This window comes from Cervus elaphus, chromosome 14 (genome assembly GCF_910594005.1).
Source record: "Cervus elaphus chromosome 14, mCerEla1.1, whole genome shotgun sequence".
Lineage (NCBI taxonomy): Eukaryota > Metazoa > Chordata > Mammalia > Artiodactyla > Cervidae > Cervus > Cervus elaphus.
This window is the reverse complement of record NC_057828.1, coordinates 74,700,073-74,725,274: the sequence shown is the minus strand read 5'-3', so window position 1 is coordinate 74,725,274 and position 25,202 is coordinate 74,700,073. Positions and strand designations below refer to the sequence as shown.

The 25,202-nt window shown below is 49.7% G+C and overlaps 1 protein-coding gene across 2 annotated transcripts in view; it reads left to right on the top strand.

Annotated features, from left to right (window-relative positions):
• The first annotated feature begins 1,771 nt into the window (after positions 1 to 1,771).
• CAMK1G (calcium/calmodulin dependent protein kinase IG) overlaps positions 1,772 to 25,202 on the top strand; it is a 31,177-nt gene continuing 7,746 nt past the window's right edge. The window contains exons 1-6 of one of the 2 annotated variants that reach the window (XM_043923573.1): positions 1,772 to 1,854; positions 11,692 to 11,812; positions 17,760 to 17,888; positions 20,617 to 20,691; positions 23,234 to 23,372; positions 24,009 to 24,132. In XM_043923573.1, coding sequence (XP_043779508.1) covers positions 11,721 to 11,812; positions 17,760 to 17,888; positions 20,617 to 20,691; positions 23,234 to 23,372; positions 24,009 to 24,132 — 559 coding nt within the window. In that variant the 5' untranslated portion in view covers positions 1,772 to 1,854; positions 11,692 to 11,720. Of the gene's footprint in view, positions 1,855 to 2,720; positions 2,842 to 11,691; positions 11,813 to 17,759; positions 17,889 to 20,616; positions 20,692 to 23,233; positions 23,373 to 24,008; positions 24,133 to 25,202 lie in introns of those variants that run through there. The other variant, XM_043923572.1, reaches the window with a different exon arrangement.

The window sequence follows — 25,202 nt, the reverse complement described above, 5'->3', positions numbered from 1 at the left end:
CTCAATATTGGCCGAGTGCCTACCCTGTGAGGGACACAGGAGGGTTAGGGAAAGGAGGTCAAGAGGGTGGGAAGAGAGGCAAAATCACTCTGCTAAGAACTCTCTGTTCCAGAAGGGAGACAGCAGTGGAAACACAGACTAGAATTCAAGGCAGACAAAGATTAAGAGAGCGGTAGATGAAAAGTTCTGGGAACCACCACAGAGAAAGGAGTGATTCCTTCCAAGGAGATGAGGAAATCATAGAAGGGTTCATGGATGAGATGGCATTTGATGTAAGCTTTGAAAATCTATAGTATTTCCATAGGCTGAGAATGAAGAAAGGCCATTCTACCCTGATAGAGCTCCAGAAGCAAAGGTCAGGAGCTCTGGAAATCAGCCATGTGTTAGAAATCAGTGTCTCCTATGATGTGGCTGGAGCATCAGCTAGGTGGACAGAGGGACTCGGGGGTGGAGGGGGGCAGGGTACTATCGTGCCAGATCCTGTAACACCTGCAATGATGGGATGAGGTGTTTGGATTTTTTTCTGTAGGGAATGGATATTTTTGAGGGGATCATTCTACCAAAAGTTAAAGTTGCAGAGAGAATAATGGTAGCTCACACTCACCGACAACCTACCAAGTGCCAGGCATTGTTCTAAGCCTTCTGCCTTGCTCCACTCCACTAGTGCATGAAATAAGTTCAGTGATCATCCATTGACCAGATGAGAAAACTGAGGCACAGAGAGGTTAAGCCACTTGTCCAAGGTCACACACCCAGTTAATAGACAACGCAGGCATCCAACCCAGAAGCCTTCTCCAGAGCCTCTTTTAACTATCCCAGTGGACTTCCTCACCCAGGGGCCAATTAGAATCTAGGTTATTACAACAGGACCCAAGAGAGGAGAAGGGGGACCTGAATTAAGGTTGTGGAGATGAAAATAGATGTCCCCTTTTACATAAGAAAGGGGGGCAGGGAATATATATATTCTTTTGTTTGCATCTGCATGAAACGCTGGAGACACAGGACAAACTAATTGAAGCGGCCACTTGTAGAGGGCGGGGTGGGCGGGGAGTGGATGGGGTGAGACACCTTTAGGTATGGCTTTCAATAGAATCCTGATTGCCGACCCATAGGAATGTGTTGTTTATTCAAAAAACCCAAGTGATAAAAACTGGAAAGGCACAATTTAAAAGCTTAGAGTTTCCAGAAGGAGGGGAATGGTCTCCTTGGGGGCCAACAGGTTAGGACTGAAAAGAGGATGGCAGACTTGGGGATCGGAATGCTTTGCTTCTAGAAACAGGGGAGGCATCACCGATGTCGGGTGAAACCGTCCAGCACCGTGTCCCCCCAAGGGACATCCAAGTGCTTCTCCTCCCGTTCTGTGAGACCCGGGGGGACCTGCAGCCAGTATAGATGTCTTATTGCTCTGGAAGATATCTGAAACATACACCAGCTGCTGAGTGGTTAAGAAGGAGACTGAGGCAGGCAGTCTCTGACTTTCTGTTACCACCCCATTCAGGCCAATAGCAATCTTTGTCATTTTGTTTTTGCCTTTGATTCTTCCCCTCTCTGCATCACACATGTCAACACAAACACAATCACACATGCAGCGTAAGTGGGGCCCTGGGCAAAAGGATTTTTTCTGGATCTGCTCAGAGGGAAGGAAAGGCAGAGGAAAGGAAGGAGACATGCAAGCCGCCCTAGCTCCTTTTCCTCCCCTTTAAGGCTGCTTGGTTACGGTCCTGGGGAAGAAAACCTCTGCATTCCTCCCCTTTAATTCGGTGTATTGTTGAAGCGCTGGAGCCGCTTAGCCTCCCAGACCTGTAGGAGCTGGAGTGGGAGGACCAGCAAGGACCATTCTCTCGGAGTCCCTGGGTAAGATGAACCTGCTTCTTTATTTGGTCCGGGGAGCTTTTTTCCCTCGGCCGGAGGCAGCTGGAACCAAGAGAGTGGGTTTGAACAGCCACTCCTGCAAGCAACTTGGGTGTTGATTTCAGCCCCAGGTCCGGTTTTGCCTGACTCTGGAGGTGTCAGAGGGAAGTTGTGGCTGCCTGGGAGGATAAGTCTGAATGGAGGTCTGGGAGGGAATCTCGTGGGGGGTGGGGGGCAGGCAGTCATCTGGCCATAACTTCAGGGCTGGTTTGAGTGGAAACCTTCTGGGCAGAGAAAGGGGAGCAAAATATTCGTATGCGCCTCACCTGCCATGCCTGCCTGCATTCCAGGGACAGTCCTGTCGGCTCTGTGCCTGGAGGAGCCGGCCATGTGCAGGGTGTCAGGAGTTCCAGCATCCTCACTGCCCTGCCTGCATCTCTTAACCTCTGACCCATCTGTCAAATTGGGCAGTGCCCTGTTCTGGTCCTCCCTACCTGTTCGGTTGTTGTGAGGATTAGGAGAGCCAGTGCGGGGGTGGAAAAGGAGGTTAGTAAACAGCCTGTGGCTTCACAGACCCAAGGAAGGCAGACCAGCCTCAGTCCGTCCTGGCAGGTCCCCGGCTACGTTAGGATGCAGAGCTCAGCGCAGGCACCGCCGTCAGTCACGCGGCTCCTCCCTCACCTTCCCCGGGGGCGCGTCTGTCTGCCCCTCCGTCTTGCAACTTCCCTAGTTCAGTTCTCAGGTCACAATGGTCACAGGAGGTCTGGACTCGCCACCACCACCCCCATCCGCGCTGGGGCCCCTTCTCTCCACGTAACTTTGACGCACGAACATTAACCCTGAAGCTCCCGGAGGCAGTTGTCCGGGCTCTCTCACCGCTGCCCTGGCAGCACCGCATGGCTGGCCTGCTGCTTGTTCTGGAATCAGATCAACTGATGAAGAGGAAAATCTCTGAGAAGGGTCACGGGAGTCAAGAGGGTTCCCTCTTGGGTAAGGAGACCATCTTTCTCATATCAGAGGCTGGAGACAGTCCGACCCCGGCAGTCTTACTTGACTGAAGCTTTATCTAGGACCAAAGACAAGACCCCACAGGCCATAGCACAAAGCGCTTAGTAATACCTGATGTGGGGACCACACTTGACAGTGAGTGTGCTTCTAATCATCTTTAAGACAAGCCCGTAGGGTTGGTGGGGCGAATCGCATTTCCTCTGAGGCTCCACCAGGCAAAACTGGATACTGGTCGTATCCGTTTGATGACAGCGGTATTTGCACCCAGATCTTCTGATAGAATCAGAGACCTTTCCATGATACTACACTTCAGATGGCTGTGTGTGGGTGTGGGTGTTTGTATGTGTATTAAGAGCACTCTTTAGAAAGATAGGGCAAAACTTTCGGAAAGAAGCTCAAGGTTAGAGAGAGACAAGGTTTGAGCTGGAGTCAGGAGTCACTTAGGCATTAGATAGATGTCCAGCCTCGGTGTAAATTTGAGAAAGCTGAGAGATCCAGGCTTCCCAGATCATGGGAGCCAGCCACGTGTTCCAGGAGCAATCAGTCTGGTGGTGGGGTTACAGGAGAGCACCCTGAGGATGAGGTCGGAGGTAAGTGAAATTCCAACAACCACCTCCAGGAAAGAGGCAACAGGTTCCACGTGGGGAGGGGTGCGGGGTGGACAGGGAGACCGCTGCGGGGGGTCTGACGGGCTGGGGCTTGTGCCCCGCTCTGTCCCCTCCTGTGTTAGATTTAGGTCATTTTTCTTAATATCTCCACCTGTCAGTACCTGCACTGCAAAATGGGGTCAACGATCCCTCCCTTGAGAGACATTAGAGAGATTTCAGAGAAAGCGCCCAGCACAGGCATGGCCCAGGGGTTCAGTCTGCGGCAGTGAGCACCTGAGGGTCTGGGTGCAATTCCCGGCGGCGACGGAGATGTATCTCGCTCTAGGAGGACGGCGCCTCGCTGGCTCCCTGTCCCCCATTCACACACAGACAAGCGGCCAGAAATAAATAAGCCCTGGGGCCCAGCCGCAGCCTGCCTGAGGCAGCGGAGTGAATGAGCTGCGGCATGAATGAGGGAGGGCGGCTGTCTGCAAACAGGCTGCGAGCCGGCGCTACAACCGCTGGTCAAGGGCGAGGGGGCTGGGGCCGGGCAGCCGCCTGCGTGAATGCGAGCTAACGACGGGGTTGGGGGGGGGGGGTGCGGGCGCTGCAAGGGCTGTGGATGGTTGTCGGTGTCCCGGAGCGGGGTGTGGGGAAGGGGAAGCTTCTCGAGTGGCGTAACCCACGGCCATAGTGAGCTCAAGACGGTCCTTCCTCCTGCTTCCACTCCCCGCGATCCCTCCTCTCAACCTCCCAGGGGCGCAGTACAGCGAGCCCCACTTGGGTACCAACGACGCGCCCCCCACCCCCGCTCTCCCCCACCTCCCGTGTGGGAAAGGGTCTTAAAGGCAAAGTGTGGCAGACACACAGTTAAGCCTAGGTGGGATGATGTGAGAGAATAGCATTGAAACTTGTATATTACCGTATGCAAAATGGATGACCAGTGCAAGCTCGGTGCATGAAGCAGGGCACCCAAAGCCAGTGCTCGGGGACAACCCAGAGGGACGGGGTGGGGAGGGAGGTGGGAGGGGGCGTCCAGGATGGGGGAGACACATGTATACCTGTGGCTGATTCCTGTTGGTTATGTACGGCAAAAACCATCACAATATTGTAAAGTAATTATCTGCCAATCAAAATTAATTAATTAATTTAAAAAATAATGAGACCCTTGAACACAGCTCAGAACTAGGTGCCCCGATGGAGATCAGCCCACGGAGAAACCCAACTCGGGCAGGGCTCCCTCTGTACTCCAGTCGATCTCTTTTGGGGAGAGGAGCAGATAAAATCGTTGGTCTGTATTTCAGGACCATGATGTATGAAGTGTTATTTGTCCTCAGGCACTTTAGAATCACAGCGAGAAGGGGTCACAGTTGAGAGGCACGTAGGAGCTGAGACCCACTGAGGAAACAGCAGACTCATGTCTCCTGCCGTGTGCTCACCCCTATTTAAATTGTGTCCCCTCTCCCCCTACCCCCAGCGGTCCATCCACGTGCCTGTAAAGTGGGCTCACGGCTTGATAGGCTGCAGCATGCTTTTGTGCCCATTGATGTATTGGACACCCACAGGAATTCTGGGAAATAGAGACAGCGGGGATCATTAGTCCCATTCAGCAGAGGATAAAACCGAACACACGAAGAATAAGGAACACGCCCAGCTCTCTCCAGTGACTCATATGTCGACCCCTCAGCCGCCAACCAAACCCCTTATTTCCTCTTTATTTCCTCAACAAGAGGCACACAGTAAGCCTTAAGCAGATTGTGAATTCTGGCTTGTCAGTGCGGCAGGGTTTGATTAAACTTAAATGTGGGTTTGAGAGTGAAGTAAACTGCAGGAGGCAATTGAAAAACAACCTTCCTCAGTGACTGGGGGCGGTGGGGGGGTGGACAGAAGCTGGCGTGCAGAGTTGGCTTTGGAGGCGCCAGATTAGGGGAAGGGCTGGGGAGGCAGCTGGTGTTCCTGGAAGGGTCTGTCCATCAAGAAGTGTCCAGGGGCCTTTTGGGTCGAGGACACAGGCCCAGGAAAGCGGACCAGCCACTTGAGCTGCAGCCCATGGTCGGAGATGGGTTCTGACAGCATGCACAAGGCCCGGCCACGTGCCTGCGCACCAGGAGAAGAGCAGGGCTGTAAGTGATGACAGCAGGCTGCTGGAAATGTCATATATTGCTCAAGTATGCAATCACAGAGCATCAGAGCTGGCCCAGTCTCCACTTTCCCCAGCAGGCTCTGAGCAAGTCTAGGTCTTCTGGATGCTTGTAGGAGTTGCATAAGGAAAGAATTTACAATTACAATCTCGTAAAGTTGGGAGACGCCAGCTTACGGAACATGAAGCAGGTGTCTTTAAAACTCTCAGAGCCTTTAATAAGCTAACACGGATCTTGACTCTCCAAGAAGTGGCGGATAGCAAATCCACTTTGGTTGCAGAATCTCCTGGGACAAATATTTCTAAAAAATAAACAAATGTCAAGGAACCCCAATCTAGTTCATTTTCCTGTTTCTACTAAGGAAAAGGTGAAAGCCCAGAGATGTACAGGACTCTGCCTGGGGCTGCACAGCTCACAGCCGAGCCAAGACTGGAGCCAGAACTTGACCTCTTTCCAGCTCACTTCCCAGTCCAGAGGATGATGAGAAGTGCAGTTTAGTCCAGGAAAACATGGGGCCTGGGCCAGAATCTGTCCCAGCGTTGGTCTTTTAGCCCCTTTATGGCCAGACAATGTATATATTCCTCTGGTTCTGTGTGCCCCAGCCTGGAGACAGAGAGTACATTCCTATGAAAGATGAGCCAACTGATAACCCCCCTCCCAAGACCCACGGCCCTTTCTGAGTCATGCTCTCAGGGAGTGGAAAATTCCAGAAGCTGTCTTAGGATGGGCTGATCCCTCTGGGGTCTGTGAAAGAGCCACACCTGGCCCCACAGGAAGGCTCTGAGGCCTGCCCAGCATGCCCCCCGAGTCATCCACACCTCCTCACTCAGAAGCCTCAGGTGAGACCCTGGGGAAGGCCCTTCGCATAGACAGAGTTGAGAGCCATTATCTGTGGGTTTAGGCGGCAGACCTGCTGCTCCAAGATTCTCCCCTTCCCTGTGTCCATCTCCCCCAGTTTACTCGAATCCAGCTTAGAAACCTACTGTGGGTTTGGGAGATATACATTTGGACTGCATTGAATTGAATTCTTCTGGATTCAAACGTGGTGCCCCTGAGATTTGGGGACATTCGATCAGGTGGAGTGACACTCTGAAGCAATTAGCCCTGCTGATTCTTTTTTTTTTTTAAAGCACCTCAGAGCAGAGTCTTATGTGGTTATGACCCAAAATAGAAAACTTCGGCTAAGGAAGCCATGCGGATCAGGGCAGGCAGGGTCCAGGGAGAGAGGGCCCAGGGTAGGTGGGGTCAGGATGTGACTTGATCCCTTTGGGATATGGTGATGACAATGGCGAGGGCCCTGCCTTCGAGTTCTGTCTAGAGCTAGTACTGCCCGCCCCCCCACCGCCCCCTGTGACCAGATGGAGCCTGGGAAGGAGAGAAGGACAGCAATGTTCCGTGGAAGAAGTATGTGAGGCATGCCTGCCCCCCAGGCTCACAGCCTGAGCATCTCTCACCAGCATCTCATAAATAGCCAGGCTGGATGCCACCAGCCCATTCCCAGAAGCTCAGAAAGGGTCATGATCAGGGGCAGCGCCCACCCGAAGGCTGTACAGCCTGTCCTTTAGGAAGAACTTTTCCATCCGCGGTCTTCCCGGCCTCCCCCCCTCCCCGCACTCGCAGCTATGAAAGTTTCTCTCAAGAGATCAGGAAGGCCACGGTCTTGCGGGAGACCACACAACGGAGCAGGAACTAGGAGCCAGGCATTGCCCTGCGGGGATCACTTTAGAACCAAGTGAAAACAATATTGGAGTTTCAACCTCCTCAGAATTTGTTTTTCTTTTTTTTTCCCTCCACTGAAAGGGCCTCGATTACAGAAGTCGAGAGAGGAGGGGAAGGATTTTCAGGCAGAGAAGCAAGAGGCAGCAGTAGCAGGCCGCCCCCGCCCCGCCCCAGCTCAGAGTCCACAGTCAGGCCCCCAGCGCACAGGGGCAGCAAGGTCCTGAGGTTTCTCCAAGGTCAAGGAGGGAATGAAGTGGGACTGAAGTGGGGTTTCAAACGGGGGCCCTGAGCTTTCCACGTGGCTTGGAAGATGGAACTGAATTGTTAGGATGGAGTGTATGGGAGGAGGGGTGGGCGGGAAAGATGTTTTCCTATAACTGAGCTTAGACTAAGAATACTCTGTTTTTTAAGCTATTTAAGAGCAATGGGAAAGAAGGAACAGTGAGTACAGAGCTGCTAATGAAGTGGTGATGCCTCCTGGAGAGTGAGACCATCAATCCAAGGGGGCTCCAGAAAGGGGAGTGATGCCCGCCCTGTCGGTGGGCGTGCACTGGAAAGAAGGCTCTTGGTTGGCTCCTTAATTGGAAAAGGGCCAAGTGTCTGCAGGCCTGTTGTTCTATGGAGGGGGAGACACAGAGGGAGTCGCACAAACTAATGCTGTTAATTGGCTCCTTTTAGGGTCCAAGCCTTGACCCTCATCCCCTACAGCCTTCAAGACTTCTCGGCTGTTGTGTGTTTAGACAGTAAGATGCATTTGATCCAAGTCCAGCTGCCAATAACTCTGATAAGTGGAAGCTGCTAGATTTGGGGCTAAGAACCTGCAGAATAGTACCTGGCTAAAGATAGCCCTCTATTCTAATATTTCATTTTCCCCAAAGCAGTCTCTGCCAGTCAGAGTTCATTTGTCTCCACCTCGGAGACTGTGCTCTCAAAGTTCAAGATCAGCCCATCACATTGCTGGTGGGTCCTCCGCTGGCCCATGCCTGGACCCTCAGCTGCTGTGGTCCCTCTGGGCTGCCATCCTGCTGAAAGGAACAAATCAACCAATGGGCCTAGAGATATGAAGGAGGAGTACACCGGGTCTACGTGTGGCTGGACCCAATGCTAAAGAATGCTGATCATTGCCCACATGTGTCTTTCATAATAAGAGCCTCTTTGGGGCTTCCCAGGTGGCACTAGCGGTAAAGAACCCATCTGCCAAGGGAGGCGACGTAAGAGACATGGGTTCAATCCCTGGGTGGAGAAGGGCATGGCAACCCACTCCAGCATTCTTGCCTGGAGAATCCCACAGACAGAGGAGCCTGGTCGGCTACAGTCCATAGGGTTGCACAGAGTCAGACATGACTAAAGTGACTTAGCATGTATTATATAGCCAAGTTGCACATTTACACACTAGACTGAAATGTACAAAGGAAATGTAGCTTCTTTAATTCCTATAAAGCCTTCCCCATGAACTCCAGCCTTCAGTTCAGTTCAGTTCAATTCAGTTGCTCAGTCGTGTCTGACTCTTTGCGACCCCATGAATCGCAGCACGCCAGGCCTCCCTGTCCATCACCAACTCCCGGAATCCACTCAAACTCATGTCCATCGAGTCGGTGATGCCATCCAGTCATCTCATCCTCTGTCGTCCCCTTCTCCTGCCCCCAATCCCTCCCAGCATCAGGGTCTTTTCCAGTGAGTCAACTCTTCACATGAAGAGGCCTTACCAGACAGCAAAAAGGAAAACTTTACATTTGACCTTGTCCATTGTAACCTTGTCCATAAACATATGACCTCATGTTTAATAAAGTGTCTCATTTAGCTGATCCAGTGTCTTTGAAGAAAATACACAGCCTTGAGATAACCTTTCCTCCTGTTCTATTTCAAGGTGGCCTTCTATGTCTAAGGTACTTACTTAACCTGTTAGTGGCAGGGAGAAGGGGACCCCAGACTTATCAGGGGCCTCGGACCCCGGCTCTCAGGGATCTTGCCAGAGGCTGTCCAGTGACCTCTGCCATGCACCTGGCTCCATCTGGCCCCCAGGGTGTCATGCTGACACCTTCCACTAAAGCCCTGATCGCAGACATTTGCTTCCATCCAAGAAGCCCTGATTATAGCAGTCTCTTCTGGACTCTGGTTGACAGGCACTCTGGTAGTTATATATCCCCTCTCCAGGGCCGTGGGCAGAGGTGAGCTGGTAGATGTTTACCGTCTGGTTCTTGGGGGCTGAGGGAAGGAGGGGAAGAGAAGCCCTGTTGGTAGCATTTGCCTGTTTCCATGGAGTCAATACTCCCATGGTGGCTGATTCCATGCTAACAACATGGGGCCACCGAGCATGGAGCACGGTTAGACATCACGAGCTTGTCCAAGCCAGCTGCAGCCCCCTCGGGCCCTGGGGAGCTTCTGGAGTCCCTGCAGGCCATGTGACACTGTTTTACCACCCACCTCTAAGCCTGCCCAGAGGTGACTGTTCAATGCGGTTGCAGTCGGAGTTCCTCCTAGGCTTACAGTCTCCCACCATCAGGGTCCTGGGGAGCCCACCCATCCACATTCCTTGATCTCCTCTGGTCCTGGATGGGTGCTTACTGCAAGAGGTTTAAAAACCAAAATGTATACTTCTGCCAGCTACACCATCTGTCTCCCCATCTCCTTCCCAGGATCCACTTGGGCCAGAATTGTCAGTCTTTCCACGCCTCTTCCTCCTAGCAAGGACCACACTTGGTCACATTCTTCTTATTTCCAGGGTCTTAGGCCTCCCAGGTATGACTTAAATGCAGAAAAGAACCTAGAAGCTACTTTATGACACGAGTCCTCCCTGAGCTTCCCCTAAAGAAGACCAGGGAGACCTGACTGTCTCTGTAACAAGCTCAGGTTCTGTTCTTTCATGGTTTACCCAGGCTTTGTCACTGTGTACATATTAGCTCACTTGCTTGGTTCCTGACTTCTCCAGTCTTCTGGCCCTTTGAAAGCCAGGGCAACCACCTACGTTCTTCATCTGACCACTGGGTTATACCCTGAGTACCACAAGCAACGTTACCTTGCAGTGAAATGTAACAGGAACCCATTTGTCTAGAAACGTATTAAAAAACACTAAAAAGACCACAGAACTAGGCGGCAGGAGGCTAGAATGCAGTGTAATACAGTAGGGGATACATAGCTTCTGTTCCTAATCTTGAATAAGAAATCAAATGCAGATCATCAGCCCTATAATCTTGGCTAGATGATCTGGTCTTCAGATACATCCTGAATCATCCTTATAAAAGATTTGAGATCTGCTCTACCTACTGCACGAGGATCTAAGACTACTTCTCTGGCTCTCCAGTTCTTATTACGTCAATCAGGAAAACAAATGACACACACTGACGGATGAAGAGAGTTTACCAAAGGTACTATTTAGGGGGAATCAGATAGGGTACATACAGCCCCTGGCACATCGTAGGTGCTGACCGTTGAATAAATACAGTATTTAATATTGAGAGAAGCCTAATATAAACTCGGGGCACATTTCCATTCAGATTTTAATGAGGAACTATTTTTACAGCACTGTGCTAAATGCTGTGGGCGTTGCAAAGGAAACAGCACAATGCTCATTCATCTACTATTCATTCACTTAACTCAGAATAGTAGGAGAGAAGTTAAGAATAGTAGTGATTGGAGCAGGCAGCCAAGCTGTGATAATAGAGAGAAGTCCAGCTGACTCGGTAGTCTGAATCAATAAAAAAACTTTGGGCTGTCATTTCCTTCTCCATGGGATCTTCCCCACCTAGGGATCAAACCTGGGTCTCCAGCATTGCAGGCAGATTCTTCACTGTCTGAGCCAGCAGGGAAGCACTAGTTTCATATACAGGTCAGATCCCTTCAAGGTGGATAGAAAGAAAGAAAGTGAAGTCACTCAGTCGTGCCCAACTCTTTGCGACCCCATGGACTGTAGCCTACCAGGCTCCTCTGTCCATGGGATTCTCCAGGCAAGAATACTGGAGTAGGTGGCCATTTCCTTCTCCAGGGGATCTTCCCAACCCAGGGATCAAACCCAGGTCTCCCACATTGCAGGCAGACGCTTTACCCTCTGAGCCACTGGGGAAGCCCCATCAAGGTGGATAGTCCCATGTTAATCTATTCATAAATGTGTTATTGTCCTTAAAGACATTCGTACAAGGGGGAGTTTCCATTACTAGAGTCTAAACCCTGTGAGCATGGGACAAGCCCAATGGGCATGTAGTGGACTGTCAATAAAATCTGTCATGGTAATGTAACTTATTTTTGCCAGTTATCCAGAGTTTGCTCTCCGTCCTTACTCCTAGTTGTTACATGAAGGTTGTGAGTGTTATAGATCCTTCTTACAACTTGCTCTCATCCTATTGGAGAAATTAGCTGATCAGACTCTTTCTTCCCTTCCTCAAACCAAGCATCCCCAGAAGCTTCAACTCTGGAGGCGATGGGTCGAAAGGAAGAAGATGACTGCAGTTCCTGGAAGAAACAGACCACCAACATCCGGAAAACCTTCATCTTCATGGAAGTGCTGGGCTCGTGAGTCCCGGGGCCAAGGCTGGGGCTGCCTGCTGTGTGGGGGGCGGTGGTTGGAGACAGCTGTCCTGGGCCAGCAGCTACACTGTCTCAACAGGTCGCAGGAGCAGAGGAGGGGCTTCAGCGGGGAATTCAGGGAAAGGCACCTGGGGTGATACAGAGTCAGTTCAGCCCTCTCCCCAAGGTTCTGCCTTCTCACCCCCGAGGCCCCCGCCCTGCTTCCAGATTCATAACAACGTGTGAGTCCTGCCCTGGTTGCAGGGAAGAGGAGTTCTGGAGCACTTCCAGGGATCCTGTGACCTGAACCTTCCTGGGCCTCCTCCCCTGGCTTCCTCATTCCACTCCCCACCCCAATGAACAGGTCAAACCCACTGTCTGCTGTCGACAGAAGGTGGTGCTTCTGAGGCTTGGAAGCCAATGGGTTACACACACCTAAATTGCCTCCCACCCACCATCACCATCTTCTGGGGCTTCCCTGGTAGCTCGGCTGGTAAAGAATCCGCCTGCAATGCAGGAGACCCCAGTTCGATTCCTGGGTCAGGAAGATTCCCCTGGAGAAGAGATAGGCTGCTCACTCCAGTATTCTTGGACTTTCCTGGTGGCTCAGACAGTGAAGAATCCGTCTGCTGGGTTCGATCCCTGGATTGGGAAGATCCCCTGGAGGAGGGCACGGCGACCCACTCCAGTATTCTTGCCTGGAGAATCCCGTGGACAGAGGAGCCTGGCGGGCTGCAGTCCATGGGGTCGCAAAGAGTCAGACACGGCTGAGCACACATGCACAACCGCCGCCACCACCATCTTCTCGGCTGCGTACTGAAGTACCATGTTGGAAAAATAAAGTCAGGTTATAGCCAAGCTCCTACCCGCCTCTGGGGTGTCTGTGCCTGCCCCTTGACAGCGAATGCATGCCTGGGGGAGCAGAGACCGCCTGTCTGGGGCTGACTCTCCACTTAGTCCTGCCTCGCCTCCAGGAGGCCCCAGCCTCTGACGCAGGCTGGCAGCGGCTCCGGGCCACCGGCTCCCATGGCCTCCGAACTCCTGCTGGTCAGCTAATTAGTCTGGGCTAATTGGGCCAGGGATGCGAGGGGCCCTTCGTGGGCTGTCCACACAAGCCAGCTTTCCTTTGAGCCAACTCTGGCTAAGTTTAGCTCCCTCCGCCTGGCTAGGAAGCAGTAACCTCAGGCAATGACGCTGCCCACACAGTCTCTGATACCAGAGAGGAGCCGGGTCAACCCTGAGAGAAGACCCCTGGGCCCTCCCACCCCAGGCAAGGGTGGTACTCAGCACATAGGAGGGTCTCAGCGGCCACCCCGGGCCTCAGAGCATCCGCTCTCCGTGAAGGGCCTTTGCCAAGGCAGGGGTGGTTAGCAGGGGCGTTTGGGCAGGAAAGACAGCTCATGAGTGAATCAAAAATGCTTTGCTAAGCATCCCAAAAATCCAGAGAAAGAGGGGAAAAGAAGCCCAGGTCGACAAGAGTGTATTCACCGTCTGCTCAGACTCGAGCTATAGGACTGTTGGAGACAGAGGCGTGCCACCCTCAAGGAGCTCAGTGAGGTCTGCCAAGCAGCTTCTAAACCCCAGGGGACATGGGAGCTGCCTGGGGAGCTTATTATGCCTCTAACTTTTAACTATGAAAATGTTAAGTAAAGGGGAAATAATAGTACAGTGAACTCTGCTATACCTGAGTCCAATAATTGTTCACATTTCACTATATTTGCTTTACACAAATATACACAAATTTACACACTTCACTGAACGATTTGTAAACAAGTTGCATACATCATGACACATCACCTCTGACTCCTTCTGTCTGCACCGCCTAAGAACAAAGGCATTTTCTCCTATATCCACAGTATCACTGTCACAGTCAAGAAAATGAATAATTTCCTAGCATCATTTCAATCTAGGGGGTTTTTGAAAAATACAGCTTCCTGGTCTCAGAATACTAAACTGGAATTTAAAGGGCCAGGACCCGGCGGCCAGCCATCTGTTTTGTGTTGTTGGTGGCTCTGACGTGCCCAGCCCAGCACTAACATGAGGGGAGCAGACGGACAAGACGGGGCAAGTCACAGCTGCCGCAGCAGCTAAGGCTGAACAGAAGCTCAGGAGAAGACGCCTCTGCGGTGCTCGGGATGGGGACAGGCAGCCCCAGGCTGCAGACCCCGTGGCAATTCCCAGGTCGGGTGATGTCAGAGGGGCAGCTGGGCAGCGCCGACTTCCCCCGTTCAGGAAGCACCAGGATCTCATGATGAAGGCGTCTTCCCCCTAGTCCTCAGCTCCCCTGGAACCACCCATCAGGGGAAAGAGGCTTTTGTGAAATCTGCCCAGACATCACCCACAATTCCAGGGCCCTCGGCAGCTGTAGGGACACTTGGCAAAACTCATCCATTACAGAGGATGTGTCTTCGAGGGCCAGGCCTCCTTTTTTCATGGCCCAGGAGGAGGTTTTTCTTCTTGGTTCCTCCCTTCCTTTTCTAACACTCAGACTCCCAGCAAGAGCAGAAAACTGTTCAGAGCAGGAAACTCAAATCAAGTTCTATCACAGCAAATGCTCTTAGCTCAAAGCTCGGCCCGTCTTGCCTTCTGACCCACGCAACCTTGGCCTCTCAAAACTAGCTCTCTGCTCCCCCATCTGGCAGATGGCACAGTTAAGTCTTCTAATCCCTTGCCCCTCACACACACACACACACACACACACACCATGCATAAAGCAGCCTGAGCAGAAAGAGCAGTAATTACCACAACATCGCACAACCCTAGGAGATGCCACCCACTGCAGGATAGATCCCCCAGGAAGGTCTTAGTTTGATCTCATTTTCCAAGTGGACTCAGAGAGGGTGTCAGCTTTGAAATCAGGGAACCATCCTCGTGTGGTTCCAAAGATACAGGCAAAAAGGAGAAATCTGAAGGCAAACCTGAGACCATCACAGGTGGAAGGAATCTTTCAGGCCATGTGGTTCAACTCTCCTTTTACAATAAGGAAAGCAAGGTCTTACGATGAGTAGAACGCAGTGATAATCCCAGTCCAAACTTCCTGTCCGTTCACCCATCCAACCTCCTTCCCTCCATCCATCCATCACACAAACACATGAACTTTTTCCACCCAGAGCCAGGCATAGGACCTGGTGCCCCTCCACATCCATCTCCCCTCATCCTCTGCCTCATCCGTCACAAACGGGGCTGGACCACCCTCCAGCGGCCCCACCCCTCCCTGCTGTTCTGCACTTGCAGGCCTTTTAATCCTGCTTCTTCCCCACCCCCACCTGAAGCATCACTTCCAACTTGATTTTGCCCTGGGCTCACCCTCACTGAGCCCTGAAGACTGAGCTCGGCATGTTCTTAAGTCAGAGGGCCAAGGATGATGTGCTTCTCAGCCGACGCAAGAGGTTGCTTTGTACACATTGCGGCGGCGGGGGGTGGGGGGGGTGGGGGGTGGGGGTAGTCCTTTTCTCTAGCTTGCTGTCCAGAGCAAAAATGTTATCGTAATTATTGTATGAAAGGATACAGTGGCTCTGAGGTGACGGCCTCTGCTGGGGTTGCGCAGTATGTGACCCACCCTCCCAAGCACAGCCGAGGCCCTCTCTTAAGTGTCTGTTTCCTGTGGGGTCACAGCACTTCCTGCGGGTCTGTCTGTGTGTTATTTCTCACACTAGATTCTAAGCCAGACCAATACTCATCCCAGGGCCTGACACAGAGAGGTTCTGTCAGCTCAACCAGCATTCATGGAAAGCCTAGTAACATTTTTCAAAGTGAATGCTAATTGCCCGTTTGTCTGGGCTCTTCACTAATTTACAGGCTGCTTAAGAGCAGAATAAAAACTTTGGTTTTTATCTCTAGTGTCTAAGACTCAGTAAATCTTGATTGGAGGGATGAGTGAATGAATGAATGAATAGAGCAAGCTCTGAAGGCTCTAATTAACTCGGTTCCACGTGCAGCTGGGGGAAACAGGAAACAGGCATGTGAAACACCAAGCGTTTCTAATGCCGATTCCGGACGTCCTTACAGAAGCTGGATTGCCACTTGGCCTCCATGCTGGAGTCCCCAGATGGCAGGGGAGAGGATGGCTCAGCTACTTCCTCACCTAAACTCTGTCTCCTCTTGTTACTAGCCTGTGCTCCCCCTAAAATTGTACTTCTAACAGTAATAGTACTTTACGCATGTAGTTAACTAGATGTCAGGCTACATTTGCATGCACTTTATGCATACTAACTCACATACTCTTCTCAACATCCCTATGAATCAGATATTATTGACATTCTCACTTTTCAGATGAAGAAACTGGGTATATGACTTGTTACCCAAAATCTGAGGTTCTAACATCAGGCTCCAGCATCCACTGTTCACTAAATGTTATTATGGCCTTGCCTTTAGAGGACCCCCCACCACCACGCCCCCCACGCTGCCCTTAAACCAAGGAGCCTGCAGTCTGGAATCCAACCCTGTGTCCTCACTGGGTTCCAGCCTCTTCACCTTCAGACAGCCTGCCCAGAGTGGCTGGGCTCTGCTTTTTGTCCTCACAGATACTACTGAGCAAGGGATGCTCAGCCCCTTTGCCGCTGATGGTTGTATCACAGTAGTCATCACCATCTAAAACTGATAGAGGAGTCTTTTCTGTCTCATGTTAGAGCCCCATCTCAGTGCTACTTCTAACTGCCAAGCAGTGACCACACCATGTTGAAAGTGAAAGTCGCTCAGTCATGTCTGACTCTTTGTGACCCCATGGACTATACAGTCTGTGGAATTCTCTAGACCAGAATACTGGAGTGGGTAGCCTTTTCCTTCTCCAAGGATCTTCCCAACCCAGGGAGTGAACCCAGGTCTCCCGCAACACAGGCGAATTTCTCTACCTGTTGAGCCACAAGAGAAGCCCAAGAATACTGGAGTGGGTAACCTATCCCTTCTCTAGCGGACCTTCATGACCCAGGAATCAAATCGGGGTCTCCTACATTGCAGGCAGATTCTTTCAGTTCAGTTCAGTTCAGTCGTTCAGTCATAGCCGACTCTTTGCAATCCCACGGAATGCAGCACGCCAGGCCTCCCTGTCCATCACCAGCTCCCGGAGTTCACTCAAACTCATATCCATTGAGTCAGTGATGCCATCCAACCATCTCTGTCATCCCCTTCTCCTCCCACCTTCAATCCTTCCCAGCATCAGGGTCTTTTCAAATGAGTCAGTTCTTCGCATCAGATGGCCAAGGTGTTGGAGTTTCAGCTTCGGCATCAGTCCTTCCAAAGAATATTCAGGACTGATCTCCTTTAGGATGGACTGGTGGGATCTCCTTGCAGTCCAAGGGACTCTCACGAGTCTTGTCCAACTATCAAGGAAGCCCACACCATGTTAGGAGAAGACAAGTAAATGACTCTGTGGTGACCTCTCTTTTTTTTTTATTTAGTTAAGTTTTCTCAGAATGTACACTTGTGGCACTTGTTCATGCATCTTCACCGGCAGCTGGAGTGTCTCCACCCTTGGTGTTTCTGGTGTAAATTACTTGAGCTCTGTGTTTTGAAAGCAGCTTAGTGAGTCCTTTACTAAGGAGCTTCCAGAGGGCTGCCCTGCCCGGGGAACCACCAAGCTTCAGTCTCTCAGAGACAGCAGCCGGGGTTATAAGCATATAGTTAGGCTCTTCTTTACAGAATCTGTCACATGCTGCCTCACTAAGATCGGCAGTGACCTCTCCTTAATGGGTTTGCCAAGAGGAGCAATTTCCGGACCTAAAGCAGAGTTTCTGAGAATCATTCCAAACTCGTGGAACTAGGCAAGAGCAACCAGCCTCCTAGCCCTGAGTCAAAGAATACGATGGCATGTCAGATAGGATCCGCCATGGTGCCCATGATGATGATGAAACAAGTTACCGGCCACACCTTCTTTCATCTGCCCTTTGCTTTTGTCTCCAGCAATGTTCCCTAGCCTGCCAGTACTAATGTTTATCTCTTGGTGTTTTCTACTCAGAGGAGCTTTCTCGGAAGTCTTCCTGGTGAAACAAAGGGTAACTGGGAAGCTCTTTGCCCTGAAGTGCATCAAAAAGTCACCTGCCTTCCGGGACAGCAGCCTGGAGAATGAGATCGCTGTGCTGAAAAAGTGAGTGGGTCTTAGTGTTGGTCAAGGACAACCAAGGGATCACAACCTTTCCTTCACAAATTACCTTTGAGAGAGACTGAGGCGGGACTTCCACCCCCAAAATTATCACTCCCTTTGCTTGAGCTGATGAGTCAGTTTGATCCATCAGCTATATTAGCCAGACAGCTGTCTTGGTTCATTTTTGTTTTTTCATCAGATCAATTAGTGATCAACTGAGAGCCAAGCTGGTTTGTGCACATGGACCACAAAGTAATTAGCTCAAAGGACCAAAAATCAATTGAAAGTCAACACTAGGAAGAATTAATAATTAAGGAAATAAGTACAAGATTTGGAAATGAGCCTCAATTTCTTCTAACTCAAATGTAGGTTCAGCATTCCAACTATTACGATGGAGACAACACTAACAAATCATCAAATGTTTACAACAGGACTCGTAAACCAGACCCCTGTGGAGCCCCAACAGTAATCCAAAAGTGATTAGGAATCAGGACCACAAAGATGAGGTAAAAAAAAAACTCTTTATCCTCAGGAACTCATATCTCTGTTAGCAGAGACAGAGGTGCCCGTAACAAATGCCAGCCCCATTGGTTGTGAGCCACACTAGCAAAGACAGAGTGTAGAAGAAAGAGATTCATGTTGCCTGTATATGTGTCTTCATGAATATGGATTTTAGGTACATTTTCAAAGAGGACAGACCTTGATGGATGAGTAGAATTTTATGGAGGCAGGAAGGGAAGTGCAGAAAGAGAAGTCAGATAAAGTGTAGTGTAACTATTAATGGAATCATGGAAGGGCAAGGGACATCAGGGGAGAGTTAGAATTGGAAGCCCCTGAACTGAGAGTGAGTCCCGTCAAGGGATAGGAGATGTAACTAGAATGGTGAAGGGGAACCTGATAATAAAGGGTGTTGGATGCCGTGATAAAGAATACTGACTTTATTCATCAAGGGGTTTTAAGGCAAAATTTCCATGATCGGTTTATATTTTAGAGTCATTCCCTCTTAAGCATGGTGGTAGATGGATTGGAGGATGCCAGCCTAGAGGACAGAAGACCAACTGCCAAACTTTCTCAATAACTGAGGCAACGGATGAGGACCAAAGGTGGTGGCAAGATCACGTGGTGGCAGGAAGATTGAGTTCAAGAGATATTTCAGAGAGAGAGGTGGTTGGTAGGAGTATAAAAGAAAGAAAGCATTAAAAAGACCCTGAGACTCAGCTGTTCTATGGACAGTCACATCATTTATTGCTTAGGACAGCAAATGAAAAGGATGTGTAGGCTGAGATGAAATAGAAATTGGTTGCAATATATTGAATATAAATATGCACCTACCTCTATATATATTGAATAAATACCCAGCTATCTCTACATAGCAGTGTCTGGTAGAAGAGTTGGTCTGGGGTTCCGGGAGATTAGGGTAGAGAGAGGCTATAGGCTCACTGGTCCTTCTTATCATTTCATTGTATCACCAGTCACTAGCAGCATAGATATTCAATAAATATTTGTTCAGTGAGTAAATCATCGATAAATTACTGTTAGCATCATCAGCTTATAAATTTAGATGAATCCATCAGACAGTCACTACATGGGGTCTGTATTTTTTTTAATATCTTCAAGATGCTAGCTACTCTTGATTATGTGTTTACTATTCCCCAAGCCCTGTATTAAGCACTGTACATGTCTTACCGCTTTTCATCCTGATATAATTCTATGGAAGAGATATACTTTATAGACAAGGAAAGCAAGGTTTGAAAGGTTTGAGTAAACCAGCCAAGATTACCCAAGAAGCAAATGGACCTGAACTCAGGTCCAATCGTCTCCAAGTTGAAGTTAATCCTTGTACTGCACAGCCCTGGGTAAAACTACCTCTTCCCCTGGGTAGAGACTTTCCTCCTAGATGGGCATGCACAGAATTGCTGCTTGCAAAACCAACCCCTCAACTAATATGATTATTCTGCTTGACTCAGCCTCTGAGTAATCCCAGACAAAGGTAGTCTGGGGCAGGGTTTCTTGGCCTAGGTGCTACTGACATTTTAGACCAGTTAATTCTTTGCTGTGTTGAGGGCTCTCCTAAGCATTGCAGGGTGCTTAGCAACATTCCTATCTCTACCTACTGAATCCCCCATCCCCAATTGTTACAAACAAAAATGTCAGTAGATACTGTCAAAGATCCCCTGAGGGACAAAAGAGCCCCAGGCTGAGAACCACTGATCTAAGGCATCCCACGGAACTGACCCTCAAAATGAGCATCTGTCTTACTCACAATATCCTGGAACAATCATCTTGCAATGCTTCCTCCTAGGTTATCCATGAGGAGGCTTAGCTAACCTACATCCCAACTGTTGAGGGATCACACTTGATGGAATGTTTCTGAAAGAGACCTGGAGACCCATTTTGTAGAATAAACTAATGATCAAAGATCCCTCAGCTTCCCTCAGTTCTTTTAGCTTTCTCTCTCGGTAAAGTTTAAAGAGATTCCTGGAGTAACAGTGAGGTGTTTGTTCCCTGAAGTCAGGAGGATCAGTTACCCATTCAAAAATACAAATTGAACACCACGCTGGGAATCTTTTCTCTGGAATTTCTTTGTTACTGCTTCACAAGGACCCTGTCTTCCTAAACATTGTCCTCAAAAGTCTCTGAAAGAAATCAAAGTCCATCTAGGCTAGATCTGCATTCTCTGTCTGGACCACGTGAACCATATGTCATTCACGGTGACCCTTCTCTTCCTTAGGATCAAGCATGAGAACATTGTGACCCTGGAGGACATCTATGAGAGCACCACTCACTACTACCTGGTCATGCAGCTGTAAGTGCGTGGGGACCTCTTCCTCCACACACGTCTGGTGTGACCTTAGAGGCCTAGAAGAGGTCTGTCGGTGGTAAGGGAAGGATGGTGATTAAAAGACAAGTCAAGAATTAGTTCAAGAGGCTTTGAAGTGCCAAGAGTTCTTTCTGGTTGTGGACATGTTCTGAGTGGACTGAGGGTTAAAACTAGGGCTGATAATTGAGTTATAATTATAAATTTAGATGAATCCATCAGACAGTCGCTACATGGGGTCTGTATTTTTTTTAATATCTTGGTATGTACCAGTGTAGCCTCACCACTTGTTGAAATGCCAGACTGTAAATGGCTATAGCCCTAACATGTCCATCCTTCCCTGCTTCCCTATGCCTCTCAGACTTTCTGGACGGCCTCACAACCCTACAATTGGAAGGGTAATGCCCAGCGTAGCAGGAAGCCTCCAGAACCTTCCTCTGGCACTGTGGCTTGAGTCCATTTTGACCCAACAGTCCATGTTCTCTAAAGAAAGTGAAGTGAAAGTGTTAGTCACTCAGTTGTATCTGACTCTTTGTGACCCCATGGACTGTGGCCCGCCAGGCTCCTCTGTCCGTGGAATTCCCCAGGCAAGGATACTGGAGTGGGTAACCTTTCCCTTCTCCAGGGGATCTTCCCAACACAGGGATCAAATGTGAGTTTACTGTACTGCAGACCAATTCTTTACCGTTTGAGCCACCAGGAAGCCTCCATGTTCTCTAAACTGAGTATTAAGTATTTTAGCGTCACTCTAGGGTAAAATTACCATGAAAGTAGAAGCCATAAGTAGATAGACAGCAATTCAATAGAAAGAATGACTTTCTCAGAAGAGAGCCACCCAGTGTTAAAAATAAGCTGAGATTGTGTGTGTGTCCACGTGTCGGACAGAAATGGTGCCACATTGCAAAGGTGTCCATGTGATGGTGACATCCAGATAAGAGCTATGCCTGAGAGTGACTGATGTAGGGCTGGTCCGTGCCCCGAGGGCTCATCCTTAGGTCCAGAGATGCTTCTGTGTATAAGGTACACACACTCACACACACAAACTCACACACATATATACACTAACCCTGCAATCTCAGCAAAGGTGGATGCAGTCTTTTTAAAGAATAGGCTGATTCCCCGGGGAATTTTAATGAGTCTACTCAGGCTATTAACTCCTGGATTCACATGAGGCCCAGTGAATAGTGGTAGCAAGCAGCCAAGGGAGTGAGCTTAGAGGGACCCAGAGCAGCAGCAACAAGTGATCAGGGGTCAGGGGGCACCTTAATAAGACCAAGTCAACAGAATTAGCACACAGTCACCCAGGTGGGAGGGTGGGCAGGTTTAGATGTCACCAAAGTACTGTCAAGGGCTCCCAGGTGGCTCAAGTGCTAAAGCATCTGTCTGCCAATGCAGGAGACACGGGTTCAATCCCTGTGTCACAGGACCACCCACTCCAGGATTTTGCTAGAAAAATGCCATGGACAGAGGAGCCTAGCAGGCTACAGGGTAAAGAGTCAGACACGATCAAGCACGCACGGATGCACAAAGTACCGTCAAGGCTTCCAGAGCACCAACTCCAGGACCTAGGCTGCTATGAGTCAGGAATTCATAGTCATGTACAAAGAGCGTCTTTTTCAGGAGTCTCCAGCTCCCACAACAGGGCCCAGAGCTCCAGGAAGAAACAAAAAGAATAGGGTGGTGTGCATTTTGATTAGAGAGACTTCTGCTCCCTTATTGCTGCATGGCGCTGTGGATATCCACAAGCAACGTCGCTTGCAGAAACTGCAGGGAGTCAGTTTCCATCATAATACACAGAAATATTAAGAAAATGACGAAAAATAAAGCAATCTGTCTTAGGAGGGAGGGAATTCTCTGCCACTGATGTGTTCCAGTACTGACAGAAAACTTGGCAAAAGTAGTTTAGAGAACATCCAAGACGTGAGGGTTGGACTTGATCCTAAAGCTCCTGTGAACCCTCAGATACTGTACCGTGTGAGCCTAAAAACACTACTATGACTCCACCTCATAATTTCAGTTTTAGGTAACTCAATTTTCCAAAATGAGGAAAGAAACCCTGGCAGAAGCCCAGTTAGCCTCATCCTTCTCTTTTCTGCTTTGTCTGATTTCAGCTTCACTTCTCCCTTTCATCATGGCTCCTTATGTCCCAGGCCAGGAAAGAAGGCAGCTGTGAAATATGTCCACAGGAAGCAATGATTGGAATATAGTTGATTTACGATGTTGTATTAGTTGAAAATTGACTTCTTGCAAAACCCTCAACAGTGGTATTTTGCATCTAAAAAAAAAAAAGTTTCCATAGACAGGTCAATGGTTGGCTAAAAGAAATGACTCCTAGTGATAGCACTCCAGGTACTCAAAGGATGTATCCTGAGATGGGAGTGGTTCCCCCTGCACCCCTTGAATGGTGGTGGGTGGAACCCTGCCTACTCCATCAAAGAGCTCTATGTCCCCAGAGCTCCAGAATAAAGGCATTCATGTCCCTTTGACTTGAAATAAGGACTGGATTCCTGCACTTGCCCTGTGTCCACAGTGTTTCTGGCGGGGAGCTCTTTGACCGGATTCTGGAACGGGGTGTCTACACAGAGAAGGATGCCAGCCTGGTGATCCAGCAGGTGCTGTCAGCTGTGAAATACCTCCACGAGAACGGCATCGTCCACAGAGACTTAAAGGTGCTGAGACGGGGCCCTCGGGGAAACATGGAATGATTCTTTGGGAAGCTGCATGAGTCGTGGGCAGTCTAAGCTCTGTAAAACGAGAGAGTTGGACCAGATGATCCCTAAGGTCCCTTTCACTCTCAGATTCTGAAACAAATCTCAGGTGACTGAACAATCATTGTTAATTTGCACCTCAGTCTTTTTCTGATTTTCACTATCCTCACCCTACTAGGTTACCAAGATAATCCATGCTATTCCTTGAATACAGTATTTAATAAAGACTTACTGAGAGTCAACATCGCACCAGACATGTACCAGAGTTTAGAGAGATCAGACAAAATAAGGGTTGGTTTCCTCAAAGAATAAAACAATTTTGGGGTAGTTGGGGATGAGAAGAAGGAAGGGTTAGTATATCAATAGCTATAAAGCTAAGTAAAGTCAGGGCCAAAACCAAAATACAAGGTGCTGAGTTATGGTGAATGAAGGTCCAGGTAGGAAGAAGATAGGAAAGATGGAGGGAAATAAGTCTGGCCTTAAAAATCAGGAGCCCAGCGTGCAGCTTCCTAAGAAATTATGTATTGTGGAAAGGAAAGAAATGCATGTTTCAGGTGATTGTATCCTACATTACATGATATTTCTGTTTCCTCACAGCCTGAAAACCTCCTGTACCTCACCCCCGAGGAGAATTCTAAGATCATGATCACAGACTTTGGTCTCTCCAAGATGGAGCAGAGTGGTGTCATGTCCACTGCCTGCGGGACCCCAGGCTATGTGGGTGAGTCTAGGGACAGAAGGGAGGTTGACCAGTTGGCTACATTCCTCCACATGGATATCACTCACAGAAAAAGACTGCTGTGAGGAGACAGCGGTGATCCTAGTATAACAGTCACATGTGAGGTTTAGGGCCACCCGATCTATCTGGTCTAAGATTTGAGTAGCTCAGTTGGCAAAGAATCCGCCTGCCATTCAGGAGACCCCAGTTCGATTCCTGGGTCAGGAAGATCCACTGGAGAAGGAATGGTCTACCCACTCCTGTATTCTTGGGCTTCCCTGGTGGCTTAGCTGGTAAAGAATCCACCTGCAATGCGGGAGACCTGGGTTCGATCCCTGGGTTGAAAAGTCCCCTGATGAAAGGAACAGCTACCCACTCCAGTATTCTGGCCTGGAAAATCCCATGGACTGTATAGTCCATGGGGTCACAAAGAGTCAGACGTGACTGAGTGGCTTTCACTTTCACTTTCTATCTGAAGCTCCTCCACCTGCTCCCAAACCCTACATCTTTTAAAGACATCCTACCGCTGAGCCTTCCCACTGCCCCGTCTATACTTTGGCTCTCATTTTTGCAGTAAGGCTTCCTGCTTTTGTTTTTCCACCTAGACCAGGGATAGAAACAAGATCGCAAATCCGGAGATCAGTAGATTGCAGAGGGGTTGGCCAGTAGCCCCCCTCTCTCCTTTCTCCCAGTCTGGAGGAGACCTCAGCCCCCCCAACTACTGGTATTCTGGAGGTGCAGTGTTGAGTTTGAATCTGAGGAACTTAAATATGGGCACCCAAATATACACCCAAGGACATACCCTAGGAAACTGGCACAAGTGGGGCCCCCTGCCTCATAGCTCTGTAGGCTTCCAGGGCCCCCCAAAAGGGGACAACAGGCAGGGCACCAGGAGAGAGCACTCCTGGGCTCTCGGAAGGAGAAAGCCAAAGCTCAGAGGACCCACGTCTGCCCCTTCTCTCTCCCCCTTCGCTCGTCACCTGGTTGGGGCTGGGAGGGGGAAGTATAACCCTGACTCAGCAGAGGGAATCTTCTCTCTCCCTAGAAGAGAGGTTGGTTACTTACCAACAGGT